At 41.1% G+C, this 27517-nt stretch overlaps 1 protein-coding gene across 1 annotated transcript; it reads right to left on the reverse strand.

The window, feature by feature from the left end:
- Positions 1-1214: 1214 nt before the first annotated feature.
- npffr2a (neuropeptide FF receptor 2a) lies at positions 1215-25006 on the reverse strand. Its single transcript, XM_005730522.1, has 4 exons — positions 24806-25006; positions 16110-16444; positions 8781-8880; positions 1215-3535 (listed from the first exon to the last, which is right to left on the reverse strand). Exons 2-4 carry the CDS (start codon positions 16435-16437, stop codon positions 2683-2685), a joined length of 1281 nt encoding a protein of 426 aa, XP_005730579.1. The 5' UTR covers positions 16438-16444; positions 24806-25006; the 3' UTR covers positions 1215-2682.
- Positions 25007-27517: the final 2511 nt, after the last annotated feature.

A 27517-nucleotide genomic window follows, 5' to 3' on the forward strand; every position in this document is an offset into this window, starting at 1 on the left:
AAGCATTAAAGTGTTGGCAATCTGAATGTGTTGTGTATTTACCGAGGTACCCCTTGAAGTTGTTCTAGTTTAGATCTCACAGCTGCCAGAGTTTATAATGTAAAAAATGTAAAATCATGATGTTTTCGTCGATTACAGCTTTACTTTTTCTGTGATTTATAATCTTTTCTATGAATATTTTCAAAATTGCTTGAAAAAGGACATTTAGTACAAAAAGCGACTGAAGTCATTCATTGGATCATATTTACAGTGTGACGACAGCACAACAGGGTTCAGAGAGATTTTAAAAAATAAAATGACAGGAAAAGATTTGATGTGTTTACACAGCACATTCATAAAGGGCTCATTGAAGGTTTCTGTATAAATAATGTGCATAATTGCACGTTGATGTGTGGATGTTTACAGAGCAGATTTTAGGGTAAAATCCTGAATGAAAATTTTGTAAATGGATAATCATAGCTTTCCTCTCTTTGCCATCTATAGGGCTTTATGCCCGAATAAAAAAACCCAGTAAATGTGTCACCTGCAGAATATCTGTTGGCAAGTATCATCTTTCCTGCTTAATGTCTGTCTGTCAATAAAAAGACACAAACTGTCTTCAGTTCAAAGCAACATCTTCACAAAAAATGATTCTAATGTTTTAATGTCAACAGGTCATTAGCACATTTATTATGTGACCTTATTTTAGTTATCATAAGCAAAGTACATGTTTATCATTTTTAATTCAGTCTCTATAGCAGGGCTCTCAAACCTAAGCCTCTTTGCCCATCTCCAGTGTCTCTGAGAAAAATCTTGGTGAATATCAGAACTCGCAGCAAACTCTCCTAACTACTGGCGTGTTTGCTCTGCTGCTGGACTTTAATCAAAATCAAGTGGAAACCTTCCTTTTTTAAGTTTTACAACCTTTAATTATCACTTTTGCACAAACAGGGTTTTTTCTGTCTTTGTGGTTTTGGAGTTACTCTGTTTCAAAGAAGGCCATCCATTCTCTTAGCTGCTTATCCGACTGTCATGGAGGAGGCTACTCTGGACAGGTTGATTGCAGGGCTGACACAGAAAGACAACCATCCGTAGCTACGCCTAAAGACCGTTAGATCAAAAACTGCTTAATTATGGCTACTTTCATAACTGTTACATCCTGTGAGGCTGTGGGAGTGTGTGGGTGGGGTGTTTGCCCGCTCTCCCCGCCTCCTCTCTTGCCACTCCTACCCCCTCTGTCTCTCTCACTCTCCTCTCTCCCCAGGACACAGCTGCTTTTGATTAGCCTCGTTTGCCACCTGACTCCAGTCAGCAATCACCTCTGAGGCTATTTAAAAAGGCTGATTGCTCCTGCTTTACAGTCTACTACTTCTCCTCCTTTGAGTTGATTCACACAAACTTGCCTTTCTTAGTGTAAAGATGTCACCTTTCTGCACCATTTTTTTTATAGGAGCAGCTACAAACTAGGTTACAAAACAGCCTCTAGATTAATGGCATAAAAATCATAGAAAAAGATTTCATATTTACTGAAATTACTTGTTAGTTGATCTCTGAAGTGAGTGTGACATGCTGTGGCTGTGATAGCAGAGCATAAAAACATGCCTCGCTTTAAAAAAGAACTGTTCTCATGTATTAATGCATCTGTGAATATAAAAGATCGTGATGACTAATACTTGCTAATAGTTGCTACATCAACCTCCACTTCTTTTCTCAACTCCTTTATTCCTCATTTGAGCCCTTTGACTTTTATATCTCGTGTATGTTGTTTGACTTAATAAAGCAGTTCAAACATTAGGCGACACAAACCACACAACGTGGGATTTCTCCTCGTGATCTGAAAGTTGCCGAAGGTTTCAGCAGCAGCAGCAGTGAATAACACAAGACAGATGTTGGGAGAACTTTTGTTCGTGTAGTTTGCCACATTACAAAGACATATCTTGAAATCTTCTCTGCAAGTGTCATGCTGTCATGTTTGATGCATCTTTATACATTTATACACAGAAATTTTATATGGTGCAAATTAAAGATTAAAGGGACACTTGAGCATTACTGTGAAGGGATCTGGGGGCTCTTTTATGCTTTCGGGGACATTTATCACATCTGTACGTCTGTTTTTGTCTCCTATAATGAAACGTTTCTGTCGTGATCAGGGCAGTTTCTTCAAGTTTGACAGGGGCTCCTTAAAAAGTTATGAATCATTAAAAGACTAGAAATGCATTTTGAAAGGATGGCGCACATCCCTCCGTCACAGTTTTGGACCTGAAATCTTACATGGTGTTGTTGGCTGCTCTTTTTCCCCCTTTAATTTGACACCATCTGTATGTCAAGTGTGCAGCAGCCTGTTATCAAAGCAATATCGACAAGTCTAATTGACCATTCTGCAACGGACAGCAGGAATATTAAGTCCTGCCCTTGCACATGTGTCACATGGTGTGCATCTGAAGTGATAAGATTACAACCAAAGGCTGTGTTCCCCTTAACACTAGTCACTTAAAGATGTGTATTTATTATTTTTATTTATTTTCTTGCCTTGAAATCTTGTATTGTATTGAAATCTTGGACATTTTCCAGCTCACCATCCGCTTGTAAAATCTATTTAAGGGAGCCTCGTGGTTTTCTTAGGCACAGCACAGCATGATTTAAGATTCAAATATCTTTCCTCACCGCCTACAACAAAGTGTGTGTGTGTGTGTGTGTGCGTCCTCAAATAGACACTGCAGTCACACCCCCACTACTGCAAGATGCCTTTTCCAGGTCCTCCATGACCAAATCCTGCTCGGTGACATGGTTGACTCGCCTGGACGTGTTCTTTTCCAAGCTGTTGAGAGAGATGGGTTCCAGGCAGGTCTGTGCATTATTCGCAGGGAGGACAGAGTTTCCCTGCAGCCTGTGCGAGTAGGTTTTCCTCCGCTGGCCGTCGGCTGTGCACAGGTTGAACTTGAACACGGCTTGAAAGCCTCTGCGGAAATTCTCATTGAAGAAACCGTAGATGATGGGGTTGACGCTGCTGTTGAAGAAGGCCAGCCAGTGGGCAAAGGGGTAGATGTAAATGTTGATGATCCTGTACTGCTGCTCAGTCAGCCTGGCGTAGTCGCTCAACATCATGAGAGTCCACAGAGGCAGCCAGGACAGGATGAAGAGCAAAGCAACTATGAGAAGCATTTTAATGACGCGTTGCTTTTTCTTGGACACCGTGTGGCGGTTCTCGTGGCCCGGCTTTCCTCCCGTTGGAACTGCTGTTTTGAAAAGCGTAATCCCAATCCGGGCGTACATGATCACAATGAGGGAAAGAGGGGCAAGATAGATGTTGGCAAACAGGACTGTGGTGTAAATCTTTCTCATGTCTTGGTTTGGCCAGTTCTCTCTGCACCAATAAAAAGGAATAGTTTTGTTATCATATCCCAGCAACACCCGGATGGTTTGCTCCTTGGTCACTTGTAGCATCACGCCAGAGGGACACATGATGGATACGGCCAGAACCCAAATGATGACTATTATCAGCGTGGCTGTGGAGATGGTCAGCTTTTGTTTGAATGGGTAGACGATGCATCTGAACCTGCAAGAGGGTACAAAAGGTGATGGTTAAGATGCATGTAGGCATTTAAAATACTTTTTCTGACTACGTGAGCATGTGCGTCTGAAAAGCTACACGGTGTTCACATCATATTGCACTAAAGGTCACCGTGCACCTGGCATGCTGTTTGAATAAATGCTGCTGATTAGCTCATTAGGACATTAAGGTTTACGAGGACTATTTTTGTGTCATTTTCCTTTGTGTTCAAAGCCTGAAGAAGCACAAATGTGTTCTTTAAGGTTCAAGGTTCTTTATTTGTCACATGCATAGTTATACAAGTATAACACACAGTGAAATGTAGCCTGACACGCTCCTCATGTGCAGAAATGGGGGGTGTAGAGGAAGAACATTATATATATACACACATGTAGTATATATATATTGGGTGAATGTGCAGTAGTAGCAGCAAGCAGGTGAATTCTGTACATTAATATGAATAGACATCTGACTATTTTACAGGATAGACAATATAAACATATTTAAAATTAAAGGAATTGAAATGTACATTGTGCCTTGGTTTAGTGTCTGGAAGAGTCCTGACTCAGTCAATTATAGATGATGTGAGAGGGCGGGTGTGTGTGTTTAGGGCCCGGATGGCTTGAGGATAGAAGCTCCTCTTGAGTCTCTCTGTCCTTGCCCGGATGATGCTGAACCTTCTACCAGATTGCAGAAGTTGGAACAGTTTGTTGCCAGGATGGGACGGGTCCTTCAGTATCTGCGCTGCTCTAGTCCGGCATCTCCTGGTGTAGGTGTCCTGAAGCGGGGGGAGAGCAATCCTGCAGCAGTGTTCTGCTGTACGGATCACTCTCTGGAGAGCTTTTTGGTCCTTCACACAGCTGTTCCCAAACCACGATGTCATGTTCTGTGTGAGGATGCTCTCCACAGCGCCTGTATAGAAAATCCTGAGGATCTTTGGAGAGACCCTGAACTTCCTCAGTTGTCGTAGGTGATACAGGCGCTGCCTAGCCTTTTTGGTCTGGACCTGAATGTGGGCAGCCCATGTCAGGTCTGAGGAGATGTGGACACCAAGATACTTGAAGGACTGCACCCTCTCCACTGGAGCTCCATTGATGATAATGGGCTTGACTGTGCTGACTCCTTCTGAAGTGAGCACTTGCCAGCTCTAGTTACAGTGTACAATTCATTTAGAAATCAGCTTATATGGTCGTGTTCTCACCTCTCCATGCAAACATTACACCATCACTTTCCATTTGTTTGCAGTATCTGACAGTCATGTCAGCTGCATTGTGTCTAAGCATGCAAACTGTATTTCAAAAGTTTCAGTTGGACTTATTTTGGTGTGGCTAATTTGCTTTGTGGATGTCATTGTGAAGTAAAGCCCTTTTTTCCCTTGATGCCTGTCACCGTGCAGCGCTGGAAAAACGAGTGACTAAATAAGTTCCCCCGGGCCAGTCTGCTTTTTCCGTGTTTACAAATGTCACTGCCGGGTACTTCAAAAATGCTAATGCCCTCCTTCTGTGCCTTTTTCTCCAGCCATTGTCTGAGATGTCTTGCCCACTGACTTCACGGTAACACAACAACATATAATCAAAAGCTTCAATCCAACTGGAGATGCTGTGCAAACATTCAACCTGCATGACTCTCGGAGTTTAAAATGAATTGCTCGTAGACTGAAAAGATATTTTGGTATTAAATTAGTCATGATGACAAAGTGCTGTGTAATGTGACAGCAGTAAGGTGAAGGCACAGAAGATGAGACTGAGTGATTACTGGCTCACTGAACAATGACAGCAAAGGTGACAACACACAGCTCTGTGTCTCCTTGTCCTTTCAAATTTAATTCTAAGTATGTAGCTGATGGATATTGAAGGTGACTTTCAATTCTGTATGTCAAAACATTTCAAAATCTGTCCGTCCCAGAGGCACAGACAGCCTCTAGTGATATCAAATAGTGATGGAGTGATATCACTGCATGTCTAGTGTCTGAGGACAGAGAGATGATAATATACAGCGCTGTCAGTTTACACCACGCAGAGCTTTTGTCACCCTCATATTTACACCTTCTAACTCCACTTAGGACGTGGGGCTTTTTGTGGGGCTCGAGTGCTGGCGACAGACTGGATTCTAAAGCCTCTTGCTTTGGTTTGTAAAGCGATTAAGCAGGATTAACATCCGACTGTTGACATCTTTGTGGACGGCAATGAAGCAATTCAAATGAAGACATGTGCCAGTTAAAGATAATAAAGCTGCACAAGCCTGTCCGGCTTATGTCTTTCTCAACAAGACATCACAAAACAGATTTCACTGACATTTGGTGAATTTGAAAAAAGGGGCAGGATAGTTGTTTTGTTTTTTAATTTTTTTTTGCCACTTGAGGGAAACAAGCAGATAAAATTTTAATATAAATGCTTCTTTACACAGTCGCCACTTATGGCTAAGTAAGACTGGCAATGTTTTACAGACGTGTCTCTGTGATCTAATGCCTGCAGTCCAATATTCTCCAACTTCAAGCATTATGAAGAACCCTGCACTACAGGCAATTTTAAGGATTGTTTTTGGTCTCCTTTTGCACCCAAAAGAAAATCTTTCCTCCTTTAGCTGACAGATGCTCCGTAGCTGCGGCACATAGGTGTGCCGTGGAAGATTATCCGGTTCCACCTGATTAGTACTCTGAGCGATCGGTGTGAGTAACAACTACATTCTCTTCCACTAGAGGGCAGCACAACTACCTGCTCTTATTAAATGGGTTGCCAACCACCAGTAAAACAGAAGACAAAGAAGAAATTACATAATGTCATCCTGTGAGTGAGATAACCAGCGTGTAATAGCAATAGATACATATTTGAAAAGGAAATGTGGTCAATCCGACCTGGTCCTGGAGAAAATTCTCACCCAGATGAAGGCAGGAGTAGTGGTCAGAAGAAAGCAAAAAAGGTATACTGGGGACAAACCGAGCCAATTCCACTGTGCCTGGTGAAAAATGATCAATATGCTTCTTGTGACACTTTTGTTTGGTGGTGTGCCGTGTGATTTTTCTAATGTGAAATATGTGCCGTGGCTCCAAAAGGTTGGGAAACACTGCCGTAGCATTTTCATTTCCTGCTGAGGCAGAAACAGCAACAGTCTGAGAATGAAAAAAAAAAAATTGGTATAATAGCTCAACTATTAAATACCCAAAGGCTGAGAGAAGTTAGATTAAGGTGATTCTCTGGTTCGATTCAATTTTTAATTCAGTTTTATTTATACAGCGCCAAATCACAACAACAGTCACCTCAAGGCGCTTTATATATATTGTAAGGTAGACCCTACAATAATAGATTCAGAGAAAAACCCAACAATCATATGACCCCCTATGAGCAGCACTTTGGTAACAGTGGGAAGGAAAAACTCCCTTTTAACAGGAAGAAACCTCCAGCAGAACCAGGCTCAGGGAGGGGCGGGGCCATCTGCCCTGACTGGTGAGAGAAGGACGACCGGATGAAGACAAAGGTTCTCTGTTTGCTCAGTAGTTGTTCAGCCCATGCACTCTGTTACTGTAATGGTACAAATCTCCTGTAACACTCACCAAGAGGACGTAACTAACTGTGATGGCTTAGGTGCATTTCTGCACACACGAGATAACAAAAGAGGAGACAGGATCCACTGTTTCCATCACTGACATGCGTGTAATCCTCGATTAGAGGACACAAATAGATGTATGTCAGCTATCTGTGGTGTTTGGGGCCAGCAGGGGCCAACTCAGGCCAGATGGGCCGCAGAAAGTATAGAAACAAGGGGATTTTATGGGAATTTTGATAATCCCCATAAAATTATCTCAGAACTGCAGTTTCCTGTTTCTTTGCATCAGAGCACTACCATTTACTTGCCTACTGTCATCAACGTGTTCTTGTTTGGGCTGCTGCTTTTAGAGTCTCACTCTTTTCCTCCTGCCTGGCAGCTTCATATTCAAAATCTTTTGTCCAGTATCTCCAGCATCCCTAAACCATCTTACCCGTGCCTCTCTACCTTTGTCTCCATACCTTTTAACCTGAGCTAGCCCTCTGTCCCTCTAATCCTGTCCTTCCTGGTCTGTCCAAATTAAGTTTTACTATCTTCAGCTCGACCTCTTGTCTTTTTATCAGTGCCATCACCACAGCAGGTCTTCCTACCATTTTATAAACCTTCCCTTTCACTCTTGTGATAGAAGGACACTCATCTCCACCTGCTCCACCCTGCCTGTGCACTCTTCTTCACCTCTCTTGTTTACTGCCCATCGCTTTGGATGCTTGACCCCAGGTATTTCATTTCATCCACCTTCAATATCTCTACTCCTTACATGGTCACCTTTCCTGCTGCCTCCCTCTCATTCACACACATGTATTCTGTTTTGCTTCTACAGACCTTCCTTCCCCTTCTCTCCAGAGCATACCTCCCCGCTACAGATTCTCCTCCATCTGCTTCCAACTCTCACTGCAGATCTCAAAGTTGTCTGCAAACATCATAGTCCACAGAAACTCCTGCACAGCCTCACTTGTCAACCTGTCCATCACTACTGCAAACGATCCCACACTCAACTTAAACTCATCTGTCACTCCTCACACTGTACCACTGTCTTTCCTATGCCCCCTCACATACCTCTGACTTCCTCATGCAGTACCACAGTTCTTCTCTCGGCACCCCATTATTATTATTATTATTATTATTATTATAATCTGAGCTTTGTCATAAGCTTAATGATATCATTCACTCTAAAAGACTGTTTTAAATAAAGCTGGGGGTGGAACTGCAGGAGAACTGAAGGCTCAAATACACAAGAGGTAATCTGGGAGATGGAACGCACCGGGGAAACACAGCTGAGCTAAATCAGGGGAAGCATGACAGAGTGAAACAAAGCTACACGCAAAGCACATGAGACAAGGGACTGGCAAATTAAACAGGAACTAAGTGAACAGGTGACTGACTGATATATACAAACTTGACACGAAACAAGAAACACCGAACTGACATAGAAAAAGAAATCCAAACAGATGGGGGGACATGACTGAGGAGACAGAGGGATGACAAAGGAGGACGAGAATATAAAAATAGTACAAACAGATTCCAAACGAGAGACTCTTACAACTAAAAGGAATCACAAGCTCACAAAAAACCCAGAATCATGACAGGACTTCAAAGTACTTAGTTACACAAATTCATGGAAAGCACATATTGAACAAATTGCATAAAAGACGCTGCGACCTTTATATTTTGCAAAAGCAGCTTAAAAGATAAAATACATCTACGTTACCTGTCAACAGCAATAGCGACGAGCGTGAAGACAGAAGCTGACACAGAGATGCCTTGAACCATGCCGCTCATTTTGCAGACCAAGCTTCCGAAAGGCCATCCTGTTGACAAGAGAGATGCACTCAGCTGATTTACTACTGAGACAACAAACTGTGACAGTTGGCATGATGACTGTAGCCCCAGGCTGTGACTCTCATGTAATGGCATACTTCTGGGACACAGAAGAAACCATCAGTTCCTCTAAGAAATATTTAACCAGTGAGTTCTGAAAAAGCCAGAAGGCCATTTAGGAAACACTTTTCAAAACAACCTTTTAATAATCCAGACCATAGTGTTAAACACTGCCGGTTAGTCTGGAAGGACTAACGTAATTATGCGACCCACATCTATGCAAAGGCCTGAGAGGCACGACTGCTCTATATGATAGTTTTCCAGTACCTATGTAAATTCTGGAAAAGAATAAGAAACGAGAAAACAAAGATTACACCCACAAACTCACCAGTGTACGCTGAAGCTGAGGGGATTTGTCTTAATGCCATAAGCAAGTGTTTTGATTGGAAACAATACGTAATCAGTGATGCTGGTAACAGTAACACCTACAGTGTTGATGTTTAATATGCCTGCAGACAATCATCAGTACAGAGTGAACAGGAAGAAGAAACACGGTACTCAAGGAATCCTCAATCAGCCCTTTGTGCAAGAATAGTTGAGTAAAATCTGCAGAAAATGCTTTTAACCATTCAGTAAAACGTGTGAATCCCTCTCCAGTTCATTCATATAGGAGCTTCACTGCACAAACAAGCTCCCGAGAGGCCAGCAGGCTAGAAGGATGTTGATATGAGCCATTTATCTGCACTTGCAATTAATTGTTAAACCAGATGAAGGTTGAATGAGACTAACAAACCTCACGGGGTTCCTGGCAGAGCGTGTTGTTCTTATTAGTGAAGCTGAAATCTGAGTTTTAAAATATTGGCATTGAACAGTGACGAGAAAAACATTTATAGGACGAGATTTTCAGGGAACTTTATAATAGTGTTTCTATCTCCACCCACCAGCAGTATTACTACGTTTTGGGGGATCTGATGGGGGCTCTTTGAGTTTGAAAATGAACCTCACTGTAAGAAATGTACATAAAAATGACAGTTAATAACTGTAAAATGGTAAATTACCATTAAATCAAAAGGAGTAATTTATTGTAATATGGACATTACATTTCTGTAAACTGAAAAATGGTGATTTGCTTTTATTTTTACACTAATATGTTGAAAATAAATTAATGTACTGTAATATGGCACATTGTCTTTGAAAACAACAGGAAAAATCTGTAACATTATTTACAATTAATCACACTACAATTTACATAATAACTCTGTATGAATGACAATCTTTCCTGCTTTTTTCATTTGAATTTACGATTTACAACTGTATATTACCTAAAACATAGCGTACTTTTAATTTTAACAAAATGTCAAAACATTGTTAGAATTATTGTCAAAATTACGGTTTTTAATATTAATAAGCTCAGGCTGTTTGATAAAACAGTATATGTTAACAGTACATACAAACAATTACTAATAATTAAAAAATATGTATATTTCTTTAAGTTCTAGAGTCTCACCAAGTATAACGCAGCTATTTACAATGAAAAAAACATTTTGTGGTTTAAATTCCCACTGTTCAGTCCGTGTTCAATCTGTTCGAGTGTGATACCACCTCCTGAAATTAAAATTAATTGATCAAAATGAAATACAAAAAAAATAATGAAATAATTTTTCTTTTCGGTTTCTAATAATAACATAAGGCATATCTCTGTTACTGGTTTAAGATATTAAAATGTATATCGAGGAAACAGAATAAGGGATTTGAAAGAGGAGGGGATAGTCTTGTTTTTGAACTATGTAAATTATTTGAGGATTAAGCCTCGCACAGCTGGGAGCACAACGATCTGGAAGTTTGCTCTCTTACATGGATGATGTCAGATAAATATAATGGCAGAAATAACTGGACTGAAAGCGTATTTTTATTCCACTGTGTATATGTTTACCTCCTTGTCTTCCTTTCTTTCATTTTTTAAGGAATAAACAGATTAACAAGCTGTCTACATAATACGCCCAGCTTCTTAATCCCTTTCAGAACAGAAAACTCTAAATAAGGCAGAGACAGACCCACTTTCATCAAATTTCTTCTGTGTAGGCAGACAATATGCTGATATCCTGAGCTGCCATCCATCCGCATACTGGATTTAGAACCAGCAGACACGGTCTAGTGTCATTATTAATTACCGTTTCCATAATAAAAAATATCCTCAAACACCAATTCCTTCTTGCTGGAGGTCTGCAGTTACTGTTTTTTACAATAATTTCTATTCACAAAATTATATTATACAGTGCGATAGTGCACTTCTGTTACACACAATATGTTATTAACCAAAATTACACAGCATCTGCCAAATCTGCTCACAGTACTGAGCAGACGAGCAGGCAGATTTTGGGCGTCTTTAATCTTCTTGCGATGCCTCTTTCATATAGTTTGAATTGCCAGTAAGCACTGATGCAGATTCAATACCATCAATCACGGTGAACTAGAGCATCATCACATGGGCTGTACATGAAAGCTTTCTTAGAAACTGCGGCAGATTGCGAGTAGTCCAGTCTTTTCACAGCACTCATGGGCTAAACAAGAGCCTCTTATCACTATAGCTGAAAGAAGATGACTGTAACCGTCATCGCACTGCTTTTCATTGGTGTTGGGAAGCTTCACTGTCTCATTGTCAAATGGAGAGCTGTACATTTTATTTATTGCTTCACTTCATTGTGTTAAAGCCCTGACCCCTGACCTCCATTAACATTGAGTCCAGTCTCGTTTCCAAAAAAGCTGAAAAAATGTGAATTAAAAATGCAGAAACACATTTTAGTATGTTCATTTTTAAATTCATGCCAGCAACATGTCTCAGAAAGGTGAGCTGAGGGGCAAGTTACCTCTGGTTGCATCACCTCTCCTTTTAACAACATTTCTAGGTGTTTTCAGCCACTGAGGGCTTAGCTGTAGTTTCATAGCTCACATAGATTTGAGTGCTGAGCACCCAGGAGATATCAGCATTTCGAAAATGTGCTTTATGCATCTGTTTGTTTGCATTTTATAATTTTACTTGTTTTCCTGATCGCAGAGAGAGTGCTCCTGAGAGGCCGAACCTCACATTTACTTGTTTATGTACCAAAAATTCTTCATAATTGTGAGACGTTTGCACACACAGTCCTTCAGAGTGGTGAACCTCTTCTAGTCTCTATTAAATTTGCAACCTCTCAGGAAATGTCTGTTTATTCCAAATAATGCTACTAATTAACATCTTAGTTATCAGATGTTCCGCTGTGTGTTTTTTAAAATGTATTATTATCACTTTTCATGTTTTTGTGGCCCCTGTCCTAACTTTTAATTATTGCCTACAAAATTAAATTGTGCCTTTCTCCTTTTGTCCACAATCTCTCATCAACACATTTTATCACAGAAATATATCTTTTTGGTATTTGTGAAATTTTAAATATAAATCAAACACCCAGAGTTTTCATTGACAACCGAAACTAACATACAAAAAAGGATATGCATCACATCCCTGAGCAGCACACGAGCGCAGTATCAGCAGCAGCGGCTCCCATACTCTGTCTGTGCCTGAATGCATCGTGCATTATCACTCAGCTGTAGGTCGCCCATGCTTGGCTGCACTCGAAGCTCGGTGCACGATCACTGTAAACACATGACTATTACGCTACAAGGAGAAAAAATTATGCATAAGGTCATGTTTTCATACATGCAGCCTGAGTAACATGCAAACTGCAGACAGACAGATTACAATGGCATCTATTCTGTTCTGACGCAATAATGGAAAGCAGAGCTGAATTGAGATGTCGGAGTGATTTATTGGCCAAATGCCACTGAATTTCTCTGTATCCTACTCCTAACACTGAAAGAACTGAAAGATGGAGTGCAGGCAGACTGGTGATGAGCTCTGCCCACTTTATGATTGACACAGCCCTTTACGTTCCAGCTGAGTGAGCTCAATTTTCATCTCTGTGCCAAAAGCTCTTTGGCCTGCTGGCGTCTGAATGAATCTTTCATTTTGTCCTCATACAAACTGCAGCTTGACTCACCTTGAACCTTTTTTTTTTGTCCGCTGCATCACATTTACCATTATGTCCACTGATATTTTACTCAAATCTCAACAGTCGATCAGCAAACATAGAGGGCCATCTTTTTTTGCCTGATCATCACTTTGGGCTCCCTTCTTGCTCAAATGTTTGGATCTTCAGTGGCATGAAAAATCTGCTGGAGACGCTGACAGCAATCTTTCTTGCCCTGTTAACACGGCCTCTCCACTAGGTCATGCAACATAACACACTAAAGAAACTGCAGAGAATTTACTGGAGTATATTCTTCTAAAACATCTTGTGTTATCCTATCTTGTGTAACATGAAATGTGACAAGCTGACTCATGAATTCTCAGAACAGACCCAAAAAATAAAAATGTTGCAACAGGCATCTAGTGGTCAGGGTCATCAGCCACTTGTTCCTCCCTTTATTGAACCAGGCCTTCATTTTGATGTCTCCTACCCCGCTTTATCATTTCATGATTGCATGAGATTGCGTGGCCATGACACCTTAATGTTGACAGAATCTTCACATAATCACCTTCTGGAGCGATGATCAAAAACAGTTGGTGTCACATAATAAGATGGTATATCCACATTTCATTTTTTCAATAATCTTGCTGATAAGAGAGTCAGGTAATGTAAAGCTCTCGGGTGGTACATCCTTTGCAAAGGCTAATGCATTCTGGAAAGCAATCAGGATCCCCACTTAATTATGAGCTATAAGCATGCACCTCCCACCCAAGTGTAATGCTTTTAAAATCCATATCTGATGAAGCCTAATCAAATATTTTAGATTTCTGTGTGGAGACGTGCTCTGCAGGTGACCTTAGTTTGGTCCATACTTAACCTCAACCAGAGAAAGCCACATGGGCCAGCCCTGCCAATCACCCTCCCTACTGGCTGGGGGGTCCACTGCTGTCTGACGCAATATGAATGGGGAAGCAGTCGGGGGGGAGGTCTGGGCAGTCAGATCCAAACTGCTTCTTGGCACTTCGAACAGCAGCAGCTGGAGCTATTGCATGAGGCTGAGAGATGCCAGTTGTATATAGTCATGCTTTCTTCAACGCACAGCTCAGGTTTTGAAGCCTATGTCCTAAAGACGGTCTGTAAAGTCGTCCTCAGTGAGAGGTGGCGAGCAGGGGTCGGTATACTTGTATCTCCTGGGTTCAGTGTTTACACATTAGGCTTCCTCTGTGCAAGACGTTTGTTCCCCTGCAGATATGGATATATCCAAGTTGCACAAGTGCAAAAATCTTGCTATTATTAGCCAAATGTAATCATCATTCTCTCCAATAAGCTACATCACAAAATAATTTTTACTGATGTTTTTTCTATTATTACTATTATCCTGTTATTTCTATTATTTTGTGCTCGGCAGGTGTTGATTCCAGAGCTCAATTTCTACTCCGTTGACATGTCTCTCCTCTAGGTTTCTTTTATTAATGGATGACACTGGGATTGCATACACGCTTTATTTTATTAAATGCTTTTGTTATTTTTAGCTGTTCCAGTGCCATTCATAGTGCAGCAAATGCTTACCCACTGGTGTATTCTTGAACTGTTGAGGTTAGAGGTTCGCACTGAAAGAGATTTTTCTAAAACTCTGCATAATTTTTAATGCGATAATCTACTGGAAAGCTAATCTGGAATATGCTTCCTGCTGGTGGGTGCAAGCCGTCCCTTACATTTCTGGATTAAATTCATTGTTATGTCATCGCAGCAGGAATTTAATCACACAAAGAATTCCAGCCAGCTGGACGTTCACATATTGCATGTCTGGTTTGGCTCTTGATTCAGACTAGAATGTGTTTTTTCATACCAAATATCTGCTCTTACAAAGAGGAAAGATGTGGATAATTGGTCTGTAACTGTAATCGCTAATTGCAGATTCCGCTCTCGTTATACATCCAAAATTGTTGCTCTAAATGAGTGAAGCAATTTTGTTGTCACTCAGTTAAGATTCTTATTGTTAGCAAAAGACAGAAGCTCGTGGGCTTTAGTTTGAAACTGTCATTTCATTATCAGAATCAAAGGAATTTGAAAACACTTTCCAAGTGTAAATTATCATAAAATCATTGTCTGATTTTAGTCATTTAATTTCAATGTGTAACTGTAGACAGTATCTGAACCCCCAGCTACTATCACTTGCCTTAAAAATTGCTCATGTGTGATTTAGTCATCAGCAACCAACTGTCAAGCGGAATTGGAGCACAATGTGGGAAAAGCCCCGGTTTCTCCATCTCAGCTCACAATTTCAACTCTGCCGAGCCTCTTCTGTTTCTCACCACCACAGGCGATAAGAAAGCGGTGGGTCATGTCTCAGTGCTCACAAGGTTCATTTAGCAAGGGATGGCTCTACAGAAAACTTGGGTAGTCCACATTAATACAACTCAAAGCCAGCAGCTCTGACGCTGTGATTTCACAGTAGAAAGCTAAATGGCTGGTTGAACTCTGGAAAAGATGGTGAGAACACTTCTTTTCATACAGCATTTGCTTTGCGATCACTGAAATGTGAAGCAAGTCTTGGTAAAACAGGGCAAAAGTGAAGACGACAGAAAAACCCTAACCCTTCTGCTCGGTGGCCGTTTCAGGATACCAGGAATCAGATCTGGTTCCACTGCGGTGACTCAGCTGTTGCTGGTCAGGCTGGATTTTACCATACTCCGGCTGCCTTAACATTCATTTGTAATTTAGGTTTATGTGTGCAGTGGGTATACCAAATCTTTCTAAGATGTTCTATCGCTACCAAAAAGTGGTTATTTTCTGCTTCAGAACCTGTTAAGTAGCTGGTTATGATTCTGTTCATTAGTATTTGCTGAGTTCTGCAGATAATCTGCAAAACTTTCATCAAGGAAATTAGATTTTAACTTTCATGTTGGCAACCTCTTATTTTGTTGTCCATTATTGCTGTTTGGTCTACACACTGAAGCTTAAATACGCCTTTCGGGATGTTAATCACAATAGAAGTTTGTCCTCTATCTGGGTTATCGGGAAGCAAGAAGCAATAAATCATCTAATTTATAAGAATCCACATGCAGAGATTCCTCTCTGTGCTAAAGGTAATAGTTTCTTCCCTACTCCATGCTCAACCTCTCAAATTTGATGCAATTTCACCAGGTAGATTTTGGGTAGTGTTGCCACTGATAGCACAAAAGAGCAACACACCTCTATTACTGTCTGCTCACCTGTAATTATGTTGTCAAGAAGCGTTGTTGGCATGCAGAAAATCCCCACCAGCAGGTCACTCACGGCAAGGTTTAGGATGAACAAGTTGGTAACAGTCCGCATATTTTTGCTCCTCAGCACGATGAAGCACACCACTCCATTTCCCACCATGCACACGAGGAAAATCAGCAGGTAGGACACGATGAAGATGGCTGCCGTGGATGGCTGATGCAGGTAAAATCCAACATAAGTGATGTTGCTCCTGGGTATGACAGACTCCAGGGAGGAGTTGTAAAACGTCCAGTTGTCATTCAGTTGAGTCAAGTTGTTTTCAAGTCCTTCGTTCATTTTAACCCTGTAATATGAAAAGTCGTTAGAAAAGTGCAATGAGAAGGTACTGGAGTATTTATTTATTTATTTTAAGATTAGTTTTGTATTAAGTAAAATCCTGCAATCAAAGGTTTGTTAAAGGATTTTTGGTGAAAACATGTTTGTTGACCACGGCTGAATCCCTCTCTACTGTTGTAAATCATTTCAGTTTTATTCACATGGCACCAAATCACAGTCACAGTCACCTGAATGTGCATCATACTGTAAGAGCCTACAATACTGGAATGAAAACCCCAACAATTAGATGACCCTATGAGGAAGCACTTGGTGACAGTGGGAAGGAAAAACAAGAAGAACCAGGCTCAGAGAGGGACAGCCATCTGCTTGGGGGTTAGGGAGGAAGAAAGGAAAAAGACGCACTGTGGAAGAGAGCCAGAGATTAATAGTATTTAAAAAAACAAACAAACAAAAAAGATGTGAGTGAAGAAGAATCCCCCAGCAGACTAGACCTACTGCAGCATCACTAAGGGAGGATTCAGGTCACCTGATCCAGCCTTAACTATAAGCTTAATCAAAAAGTTTTAATCCCAATCTTTTAAAAAAGCACCCATTAAGGAGTACAAAAATACCTTAAGCATATCATCCTGTCAGATTATAATGTGTAATGTTACACAAGAAAAGGAAGAAATCAAAATGAAGAAAGATAATGCTCCTCTAAAAGTGAAGAAATACCCTCACCTCTTCAAAGAGAAGTTTTCTGCCTTTGTAGCTGAATGATAAAGTTCAGAGGAATCTGTGATGGAACCTTGTTCCTTTCACTCTCACATCAGTGCAGCGTGTTGGGTTTTTATTGTGTTACAACAATGCTGCGATTTTTGCATGATACCAGATGTTGAGTGTGGGCAGATACATTTTGATTTTGATCATTTCTTATCAAAAAAGCTCGAGTCGGCTGATGTATCTGATGGTTATCTGATCACCCGCTGTGTTTTATTTGTCTGTTATTTTAATGGAGGTGATGATAAATTAGTTCCATTTTGAACAGCGTTGTTGTAACTGCTTGTACTTTATCCCCTGAGGTTTTCCAGGCTGGAGTAAGTCTGATTTTAAAATGCAAATGCATTTGTATAGCGCTTTACTTAGTCCCTAAGGACCCCTACGCGCTTTACACTACAACCAGTCATCCACCCAGTCACACACACATTCACACACTGGTGATGGCAGCTACATTGTAGCCACAGCCACCCTGGGGCGCACTGACAGAGGCGAGGCTGCCGGACACTGGCGCCACCGGGCCCTCTGACCACCACCAGTAGGCAACAGGTGAAGTGTCTCGCCCAAGCACACAACGACCGAGACTGTCGGAGCCGGGGCTCGAACCGGCAACCTTCCCATTACAAGACGAACTCCCAACTCTTGTCCAACTTTTATCTACTGTTGTGTGTTTATTGGCCATTATTCAAACGTAGTTTAGTATAGCATTCAGTACATCCGTACATTATGAAGTACAAAATGAAAAAGTGTCCAATAAGACTTTGAAACTTGCAACTCAAACTCGTTATTGGAAAAGCTGATGGATTAAGTTTTCCCAGTCGTCCTCTTAACAGCTGCACTTGGTTTTACAACCACTTGTTTCACTTTACAGATCCCAAGCTGTGTCCATCTTTTCAGTCTCTGGTATAAATGAGATTATCAAACCTTTCCTCAACATTTTGTTTAAGCCTTTTTAATAAAATCAATAAATCAGAATCTCTTTCAATACAAACCGGCCCCGTGCCAGCGGCAGCGCGCTACTTCACTGTCCTATTTTCCATCTGTGTTGCTACTTGAAAAGAGCACTTCTTCCCCCTTCACTTTTTCAGCCCGAGCATTGCCACACTGGAGCAGCTCTTGTTGTGGGATCCTGCTGTTGCTGTCTGGTTGTGTTTTATAAAACGAGATGAGATTGGTTGTTGAGGGAAAAAGAAAATGCCAAAGAAAAAATTACCCACCAAGTCAACAAACTCGCAATTGTGATTTTATGTTCGTATGCTGTCGAAAACATTTCAAAGGTGAACGTGTTGTAAGTACAGGCTAATCATTTCTACTCTGACATCCTTCTGCATTCAGTTTTTTCTTCAGTAATTGAAAACCTGCTCTGCTGGGTTGAAGCCATTTCTTTGCTGTGAGAAACTCTTGGGTTGCTTTTGAGTCTACTTTGGATCATTATCCATTTGTGCTGTGGGCACTATCTGATGCACTCTTCTGCAGCACTTGTCTAAGTCTGTCTAAGAATATAGTCCTGTACACTTCACACTTCATCCTGTTACCTTTATTAGCAGTTAAAACATCCGTTCTTAGTTCTGCTGGCAACCATACATACTTATGCCATAACACCTCCACCATATTTGACAGGTATGCTTGGATCATGATCCAGTTCAACTCCTCTGCCATAATTTTCTCCATCCTGGTTTCATCTGTCCAGAGAATTTTCTTTGTCTGAACTGTGAAGGCTCTTTTAGAGCGTTTCAAGCAATCTTCCTCTTTTTCAGTGAAACCAGTGGTTTATGCTTTGTAATAAACCCTGAATGTGTTTCTATTCATTAAGCCAACTTTGGTTTGTAAATGTTGACAGTGACACGCTTACCCCCTCAAAAAGGGTCTTGCCTTGGTTAGATGTCATCCACTCGAGTTGGCCTCTATTTAATTCAGTTTTATTTAATCACAACAACAGTCTCCTCGAGGCGCTTTCTGCAGTCTTTCAGCTTTTTTTGATTTTTTTTCTCTCTCTGACAGGCTTATTCAGTCTCTTAAACCTTTTGACAGCCTCCCTCCCTTGTACTGGTATCTCATATCATGTTTGATGTTAGAATGAAAAGCTATGAATTTAACACTTTCATTTTTTACTCTCTGCTCATACAGAACTTAATCTGTTTTCTAAGAGTAGGTCCACCTGAATTTGACACACGTGAAGAAAAGTAAAATAACTACTGTTTATATGTGAACAAAAAAATGGGCCAATGAAAAAGTCAGCCTCCTCTCAGCTGTCTGAGTGTCACACTCGTGTGCCTTCAAGCAGACCGCAAATTAACAGCTGTGATAGCATCTACTCAAGAAATTATATAGAAGAGATTTGGATCAGATAAGGGTAGCTGCTGAGAATCCTGCTCATTAAGTCTGATTTGAACTGTCTGGTCATGATTGGATGTTACTTACATGGAGTAATCTGAAAGTCTAGCTGGAAGAAAACACAATATTACTTTGGAGCTGACTTCCTGTGCTTTGCTGATGTCTTAGATTGATTCCTTCAATCACGGTCATCCTCCCATCACATTTTCTGAGTCTCCTTTATGATGCATCACAGTTTTTACAATTTCATCATTGAACCCAAGATCAACAATTCCCCTTCAGTTAAGTGTATCACATGGTGTTGTTGACAGATGGTTTCTGTAACACCTTTTTGATAGAAGTATCGAGCTCTTCTTCATCCGTCTCTGCATTTCTGTGATTTGATATAAGATATTATTTTCAAAAAAGTGTAGGATTTAATAGCCTGCAAATAAATTATAATTCTAATGTAATAGTCATTAATCTGCCAGTGTAGCCACATCCTGATTTCTGTTTCTCACAGTTCCAACTCTGTCGATTCTAACCCTTTTTTTATGTTAAGTCTTATTCAACATTTAATCAGTCCAACAGCAGGTGGATCACCTCAGTGTTAGCTGCCATTGTTTGAAATGCACAAAAAAGCCCAGCTCCGCATAGAAAGCCCAGTGCAAACTAAACTGCAACATAGTTACAGACTCATGCAAGCTGGCTACACTTTCAGTTAGATCAATCAACAAAAGTTAACCTAAGTCCAGTAACCTGAGGTTTTTCTGAGGTTTGATTCCAGGTTCTAATAGCTGCTGCAGATTGTTATAAAAATTCTTAGGTATGCTGTGAATTATAGTTCTCAGAAAATCAAAAACCTCAAAAAATTGTAATAAGCAGATGTAACTTTTAAAAAGCAAAATGTAATCAGCCAAGAAAGTTAAAAAAGGGGCCGTCTCTTACTTCCTCTCACAAGTATAACAAAATCAGATTTACACAGCACAATTAAAATTGAGCTTTTGAATTGCTGTGCAAAGAATACAGTTGCATTAAATGTAATTACATTAAAAATACATACAAATACAGTGGAACCCCGACTTACGAATACCCCGTTAAACAAAAAATTCAAGTTACGAAGGCACTGAACGGCAATATTTCTGCCTGGGTTACGAAATCCGCTGGCTCTGATTGGCTGAGCCCACAATGCCTTCCGAATCATGTGACAACCCCTTGGCTTTCGTAATTGCGCTTCGCTGTTCCACTTGAACAACGTGTTGTTGTTCTAGTTAGCAATTAGCCTATAGCCTATCGTTCAGCATCGCCTCACTCAAAAGGCGCGATGGATGCTTCGACTTACGAAAATTTTCAACTTACGAAAGACCCTCAGGAACAAATTAATTTCGTAAGTCGGGGTTCCACTGTGCAATGTAAAGTAAACAGTGGAGATGCAGAATACAGAATTAAGTGGCCTTCAGTAGCAGATACATAACTACTACTACATCAACCAGAAGACAGCAGGGTTACAGATATAACAACAAATGAGAGGTTAGTGGGTTGGAAAGGCCAGAGAGTAAAGGTGGTTTTGAGCCTAGACTCTCCTTTTATCTCAAGCATTAAGTGATTCCATAGCTGTGGAGCAGTGACTGCAAAGATGGTTACCTTGTTACTCCAAATGTGATATTGGAAATGTAAGAAATCAGCAATAAAATCTAGCTGCTGAACTCTGTTAACGTGTTTAAAGACACAGGTGACACCAAGGTACAGGAATCTCCAAAAAAGCAGACATAAAGTAATAAAGGAATGGATGAACTTCCAGATCACGAAAAGCCAAAAAAGATTTGAGTTTAAAGATGATTTTTAACAAGAGAACAAATGGGTTTAAAAAATTGCATCAAGGTCTTTTGCATTAGGCTTTAAATATGAGGTGAAATGACTTAAACAGCCTGCAAAAGCACTTCTAGATTTGGCCGAACTGAAGATGATGATCTCAGTTGTAACTTTAAGTTATTAATCATCCAGGCTTTAATATCTTCATAATAGTTCATAAGAAGCTGTAGGGAATCCCGAGATTCTAGTAGAAGATAAAACTGGAGGTCATCAGCATAGAAAAGAAAGGAGATGCTGTGCCTCCTAATAATATTACCAAATGGAAACAGATACAAACCCGGACGAGAGCAGAGGATGAGAAAATCTGACAAACACAGAACGTTCTATCCTTAAGATGGAAACTGAACCGAGAAGAACTCGCTGCTTAGGGCTAACCCAGTGTTTCAGGCAAGAATGTTATGATCCACGGTATCAACAGCACCACTAAGCTCCAGCGTAATCAGGGCTGGTCTATCACCTGTAAACCCTTAGAAAAGGTAGCACCTTTGGTTGCCCTGTGCATGTTACACACTGTGGACTTGTGCACTGGTCTGCACAAATCTCACATACTGGCTCCAAGCACCACAGTTACCCCAGGACTGATATTACAAGGACATCACTTGCTCTAAGGAACCTTTGGGAAGAAAGTCGCCGAAAAGGGCAAAAGAGCTTTTCCCCACTCAGCCGGCTAGTGTTTGTGAGGAGGAGGCAACAATGCTTGTTACAGGCTCCAAGCTATGGTAGACTTGGATGCTAATTTCCATATGAGAAGCAAAATATGACCCAGAAACACTCAAGGACTTCAGGGTCACTGTCCTAATGTGCTAACCCACAGCAGCTGAGCCTTCAGTATAATTGGTGGGGACATACTAATGCACACTACACTTTAAAGCTTCATTGTGCAGCTATGAAGCCATCTTTTCACATCACACTATGTTCACATTGTCAACCACCACATTACCTATAACGATGAGAAAAGTGCGAAAACGACTGAATTCTGCAGGACAGTCATGTGCTGTGGACACAGATATATCAGCCACTCCAAGCAGCCCACCCTCCAACAAAATCAAGTCCATTTTGGAGATCGGTTTCTAATCAGAGTGTCTGAATCTGTTAGTGTATGAGTGTTTTTCTGTGTTTGATGCCGCTGGTACACTGTGTGACACTTCACCAGGGAACTGTAAAATAAAGTGCAACTGAAGTGTCTTCCTCCTTCAGTGAATTACTTCCACAGCAGATATACTGCAGGTAAAAGAAAGCACCACTATATGAAATTTCAGTCAGAAACATTGTTGGATTTCAAAGGAAATCATTTGGCCATCCAAATCCCTACCCTCCGTCCCTCCCTCACCTATGGCCACGAGCTGTGGGTAGTGACCGAAAGAACGAGATCGCGGATACAAGCAGCAGAAATGAGCTTCCTCCGAAGGGTGGCTGACCTCTCCCTTAGAGATAGTGTGAGAAGTTCGGCCATCCGGGAGGGGCTCAGAGTAGAGCAGCTGCTGCTCCACATCGAAAGGAGCCAGCTGAGGTGGTTCGGGCATCTGACAAGGATGCCTCCTGGGCGCCTCCTGGGTGAGGTGTTCCAGGCATGTCCCACTGGGAGGAGGCCCCGGGGCAGACCCAGGACACGCTGGAGAGATTATATCTCTCGGCTGGCCTGGGAACGCCTTGGTATTCCCCCGGATAAGCTGGAGGAGGTGGCTGGGGAGAGGGAGGTCTGGGCCTCTTTGCTTAGGCTGCTGCCCCCGCGACCCGGCCTCGGATAAAGCGGATGAAGATGGATGGATGGATGGATGGAAATCATTTGTAAGCTGGAAATATCTAAACATGGTTTTAGATGCTTTCACTGTTATGCTGGGAATAAAGATCTCAGGAATCACATGATAACTTCTCAGTTTGTGTTCTGGTTTGTGCTAAAAGCTTTTGAACTTCAACATAAAAGTGTATCAATCCTTCTATCTGGGTAATTCTCTGTATTTCAACAGCACAAGTATGAAAGGGGAAGAGCTGACCAGCAAAACGAGCCTCGTCTCAGTCATCTGACTAAGATCTGCGTTAAAATAAGGCTTTGCTGTAGTCACTGATCCTGAAAGGTTTTTTACTAATTACATTACTGCACTGGGGAGGTACTGTGTTAAGTGGTCCACAGCAGCCCAACAATACATGCTATCATGTTAAAACATTTACATTTTGTGAAAAAACAAATTTACATCTTAATGTTAAAAAACCCTCTAAAATTCAATCGACTGATCGTGACCTCTTAATTAAACACTAATCTCACTAACCAACCATAACTGCTTCTCCTTTAGCAGGCAGAAGACCACGTTCAGAGCAGCTTCCCCCTCTGACTCATGTCCACTAAACAATAAAGTTATTACAATAAACAGTGGAGGTTCTGCTGTCATTAAACATGCTCTTCACATGATACTGCATATGAGCTGGGAGCCGCAAGGGAATTCCAGACTGTGTTCATGTCCCTAATATGCCACTGATCATTTTTTGGTGAACTTGCGATCACAGTGCATTTATCCAGGGTGTAACTGGAAATGTAGCTCAAAAACGAATAAGATCCTTTTGCCTTCTCTAATGTTTGTCAAACACGCAGCTTAAAATAAACTTAAATGTCAGATCCAGTCCTTCATCATCTTTCACCAACCCCAGATTTTGCATTTCTCATCATTCTTTAAGCATGTATTAAAAGCAGCCATTGTAATGGCATTAATAGAGCTGCATTGCGCACGTTTGTATTCAGATTTTAATGCTCCATCTTCGTCTGCATGAGACAAGAGGAGCTCATTACGTGTTTAGAAGTTAATTAATTAGAGTCAAACCCAGTTAAATTTTATATTTTAATGAAAGAGGTGAAAAGAAGTTACGGGTTTTCTTTTATTAACTAATCAAACAATTCAAATGTAATTCTAATGGAGCTCCAAAAGTCCCCAGTGATGACTGTGCATGATCCTCTTTCCCACTAATGATAATGATAACACGTACACAGGAGCTCGTTAAGTTCGCGTCCATCCAGCAGCATTCTGCCTGATGCATCGAGGGGAGCAGACAGCTCCATGAACACACTGTGCAACCATTATGCGCACATCACTTAATGAAACATTAAAGTTAATCAGGACATAATATCGCTTCTTCAGATTCCCAGTAAATCTCACAGGAGAGGAACTTGGATGCAGACTTCAGGAGCTGAATGACTGAGCGCTCCTGGACAAAGAGCGTCCTGTCAGGCAGTGGACAAAAACGCGGTGATAATGGTTTGGATGGATGCGCACTTGTTCCCTGCCTCTACACGCCCCAACGAGCTTTAAACGCTGTCCAGTTTTAACGATTCAGCTTGAAGATAAGTAAAAGTTACTGAAAATTAATTCTACAGATTCACGTCGCCCTGCCAAACACTGAAATGTTCACCATTGCGTTATTTATGATGTTGTCCTACCTTGTTTGCTTTCACCTCAACGGGCAGCGTTCATTTAAAGAAAAAGTCCAAATTTCTACTTTTCTCCGAATGAGACATATTTATATGAAACCGAAGAAAAAACAGAAAGAAGCCAGTCTCTCTCTCTCACTCAGCTCCGTACCAATCCACGTTCAAGCGCGTCGCCTGAAAGCGCGCTTCTCGTGGCACATGGTGCGCTCTGCTGGCAGCTCAGAGCGCAAGTGTGGGATTTGTGCAGATCCAGCCGTGTTTGATGCTGTGACGTCGGGGGCGCAGGGGTGGGATTAGAGGATGAGGATGAACGGGCTAATGGTTGAGTGATATCGCCCCGATCTCGCCCAGCTGCTGACTCTTAAATGTCATTGTCTGTGATGGTGGAAGTGTGGGGGGGGGGCAGAACACAGATGGTCTGCGCAGTAAAACATAGCCTCAGGAACCGTCACACAACACCCCATATAGTCATGTGGATGTTTTCTAAAAATGTTCAAAGCAACGGTCAACAAATTTATGGAAGCCCTGAGATGCCAGAATTTATTAAGTCTGCACTCCCCTGGCAACCACTGGTCGCTAGGAAAATTGGCTATTCCCCAACCAGTTGGAGAGCGGTTGCTGTCTGTTGCTGAATGGTGCTAGCTAAAATCAGTCCCCAAGAGGGTGCTGCACAACAAAACCTTGCAATTGCTTTGGGTGCCAGCAGTTTGCTTGGTTGCTCATAGTTTGCACTGAAAACAGAAACTTGCCCCCACCAACTAATCAACCACGTAATAGTGAAACTAGAAAAAGTGTGACGCACACTTGTTTCAAAGTAAAAGTGCCTCAATGCTGCAGCCAACGTGTTTTGAAAGGTGAAACTTGCCACCCATTTTTTTGTTGTCATCTAATCTTTAGACCTGTGTGACTGAGGCCGAACTTCCCTGCAGAGAAATGAATAATAACCTCAGATTTTATCAATAAAATGCCTTTCCAGTGGAAATCCATGTACATACAGCATTTCATTTGTTGTTTTGGATTATTAAGAACTAACAAATTATGATTTTTATGTGTTGTTATGCTTTTTTTAAAGGTCTATTTATGAACCATATAACTGAATGCAAATGTAATGAGAGAAGATTAAGTGTGTATGAAAAGTAGCATTTATTGCTTTTGTATATCTATAGATGGATTTATTTATAATTTACTGGTGTGGCTCTCTTGAGATCAAATTGGACCAAATGCGGTCGGCTTGATAGCCCAACAATAAAAACCTGTATTTCTGCTTTGGTAGCTGCTGTGCTGCATTAAAACCACCACAGCAGGTTTAAAATGGGAGAATATGAGAGTGGAAATAGGATTTGGACAGGAGCTGTGAATTAAAAATTGCCTGCTTGCGCTGCTTCAGCTCCAACAGCTTGACTGTTGCCTCATCAAGGGATTGCTCTACCAAGTCTAACAGGGTCACGTCTCTTATCTGGGTTTCTTTGTGGTTTGTGGGTTTAATGTGTTGGTCAAATAAGTGAACTATGAAGTTACTGGTTTGAATCTTGCTGTGGACCTCTCCTGCATGTGTTCCTTTCATTGTGCTAATATGTTAAGAAAGTATTAATCTGTCTCTAAATCAGCTTCTATTAATGCAAATTCCCACTTTGTATTTTATTTCTTTTTTGTTCTTTGGACTCTGATGATGAAACGTGTGTGCAGCACACAGTATGCTCCCCTGTAGATGGCAGATGGAAGAGAGTGCTGTTTTGCTGCGTACACACTGAGAAAGCGTTGCAGTTAAAAGCCCAAACTTTCTTCCCCAGGCTCTGGCATGTTTGATTCGGCTCGAGTCTGAATCATTGAGAAAAAGTTATTGAGCAACAAGATCTAACCTGCAGAAGCATCGTTAACGGCGGCCTTCCTGGCTGCCTTGCCCTTAGATTCTTTATCTTTGAAGCCTAAAGCGACCAATTAAGTGAGATAAACGTTATCATGATTTTTGTGACGATTGTCGTAGTCAGTCACAGTTATTGCTGCGTCTTTTATTGATATGTGAGGATTCATCATGAAACACGTTTGTTTTTAAACCACATCTCCTGTGTTTCCCTCCCTGTTGTCTGTGTGAGCTTTGTGTCGCTCGTTGTTCTTATTTACTGTTTATTTTGTTTGCTACGTGCTCGTGTGTCTCAGTTGGTTCTGCTTCCTGTAAACTCGCCTGTGACTTGTTAGCCAATCATAGTTCTGCACCTCCCTGTCGGTCTCCTCGTGTCTCTGTTTTGCCCCTTGTGATTTTTCTTCCTGCTGCTTTGCTACAACTTTGCTGTACTTTCTAAAACTTTTGCTTTTATTGGATGCTGCTTGTATTTTCTGGACTCTTTCCTTTTCCTGTTTTGTCTTGATCTCAAATCTACTTGTCAGCTGTTTTTTTTTTCACTTTTTTCTCACGAAAGTATTAGCAGATGTTGCCTCATCTTAATATCATAGTATTTCTTTTAAAATTGATTTAGGCTTGTGCGGCGTTTGTGGAGAACTGTGATTGCCATCTTGTGGTGTTTTCATTTTTCCATGTTACCTGCTGAGCAACAAAAAAACCCTTTAGATTTGACAGTCATGCTTTTCTGTTTCTACAAGAAATGTCTTTTCTTTTTTGTCTTTAAATAAAATTTAGTTACCAACCCTGAATCTAAAAGTGTGCCGACTCTCTCTTATGACAGTTTCTCTGCCTGTTGTGATTGCAGCCTGAAGTCTTAGTTT

Source organism: Pundamilia nyererei, unplaced genomic scaffold (genome assembly GCF_000239375.1).
Source record: "Pundamilia nyererei isolate P.nyererei 1_Seehausen unplaced genomic scaffold, PunNye1.0 scaffold00038, whole genome shotgun sequence".
Classification (NCBI taxonomy): domain Eukaryota; kingdom Metazoa; phylum Chordata; class Actinopteri; order Cichliformes; family Cichlidae; genus Pundamilia; species Pundamilia nyererei.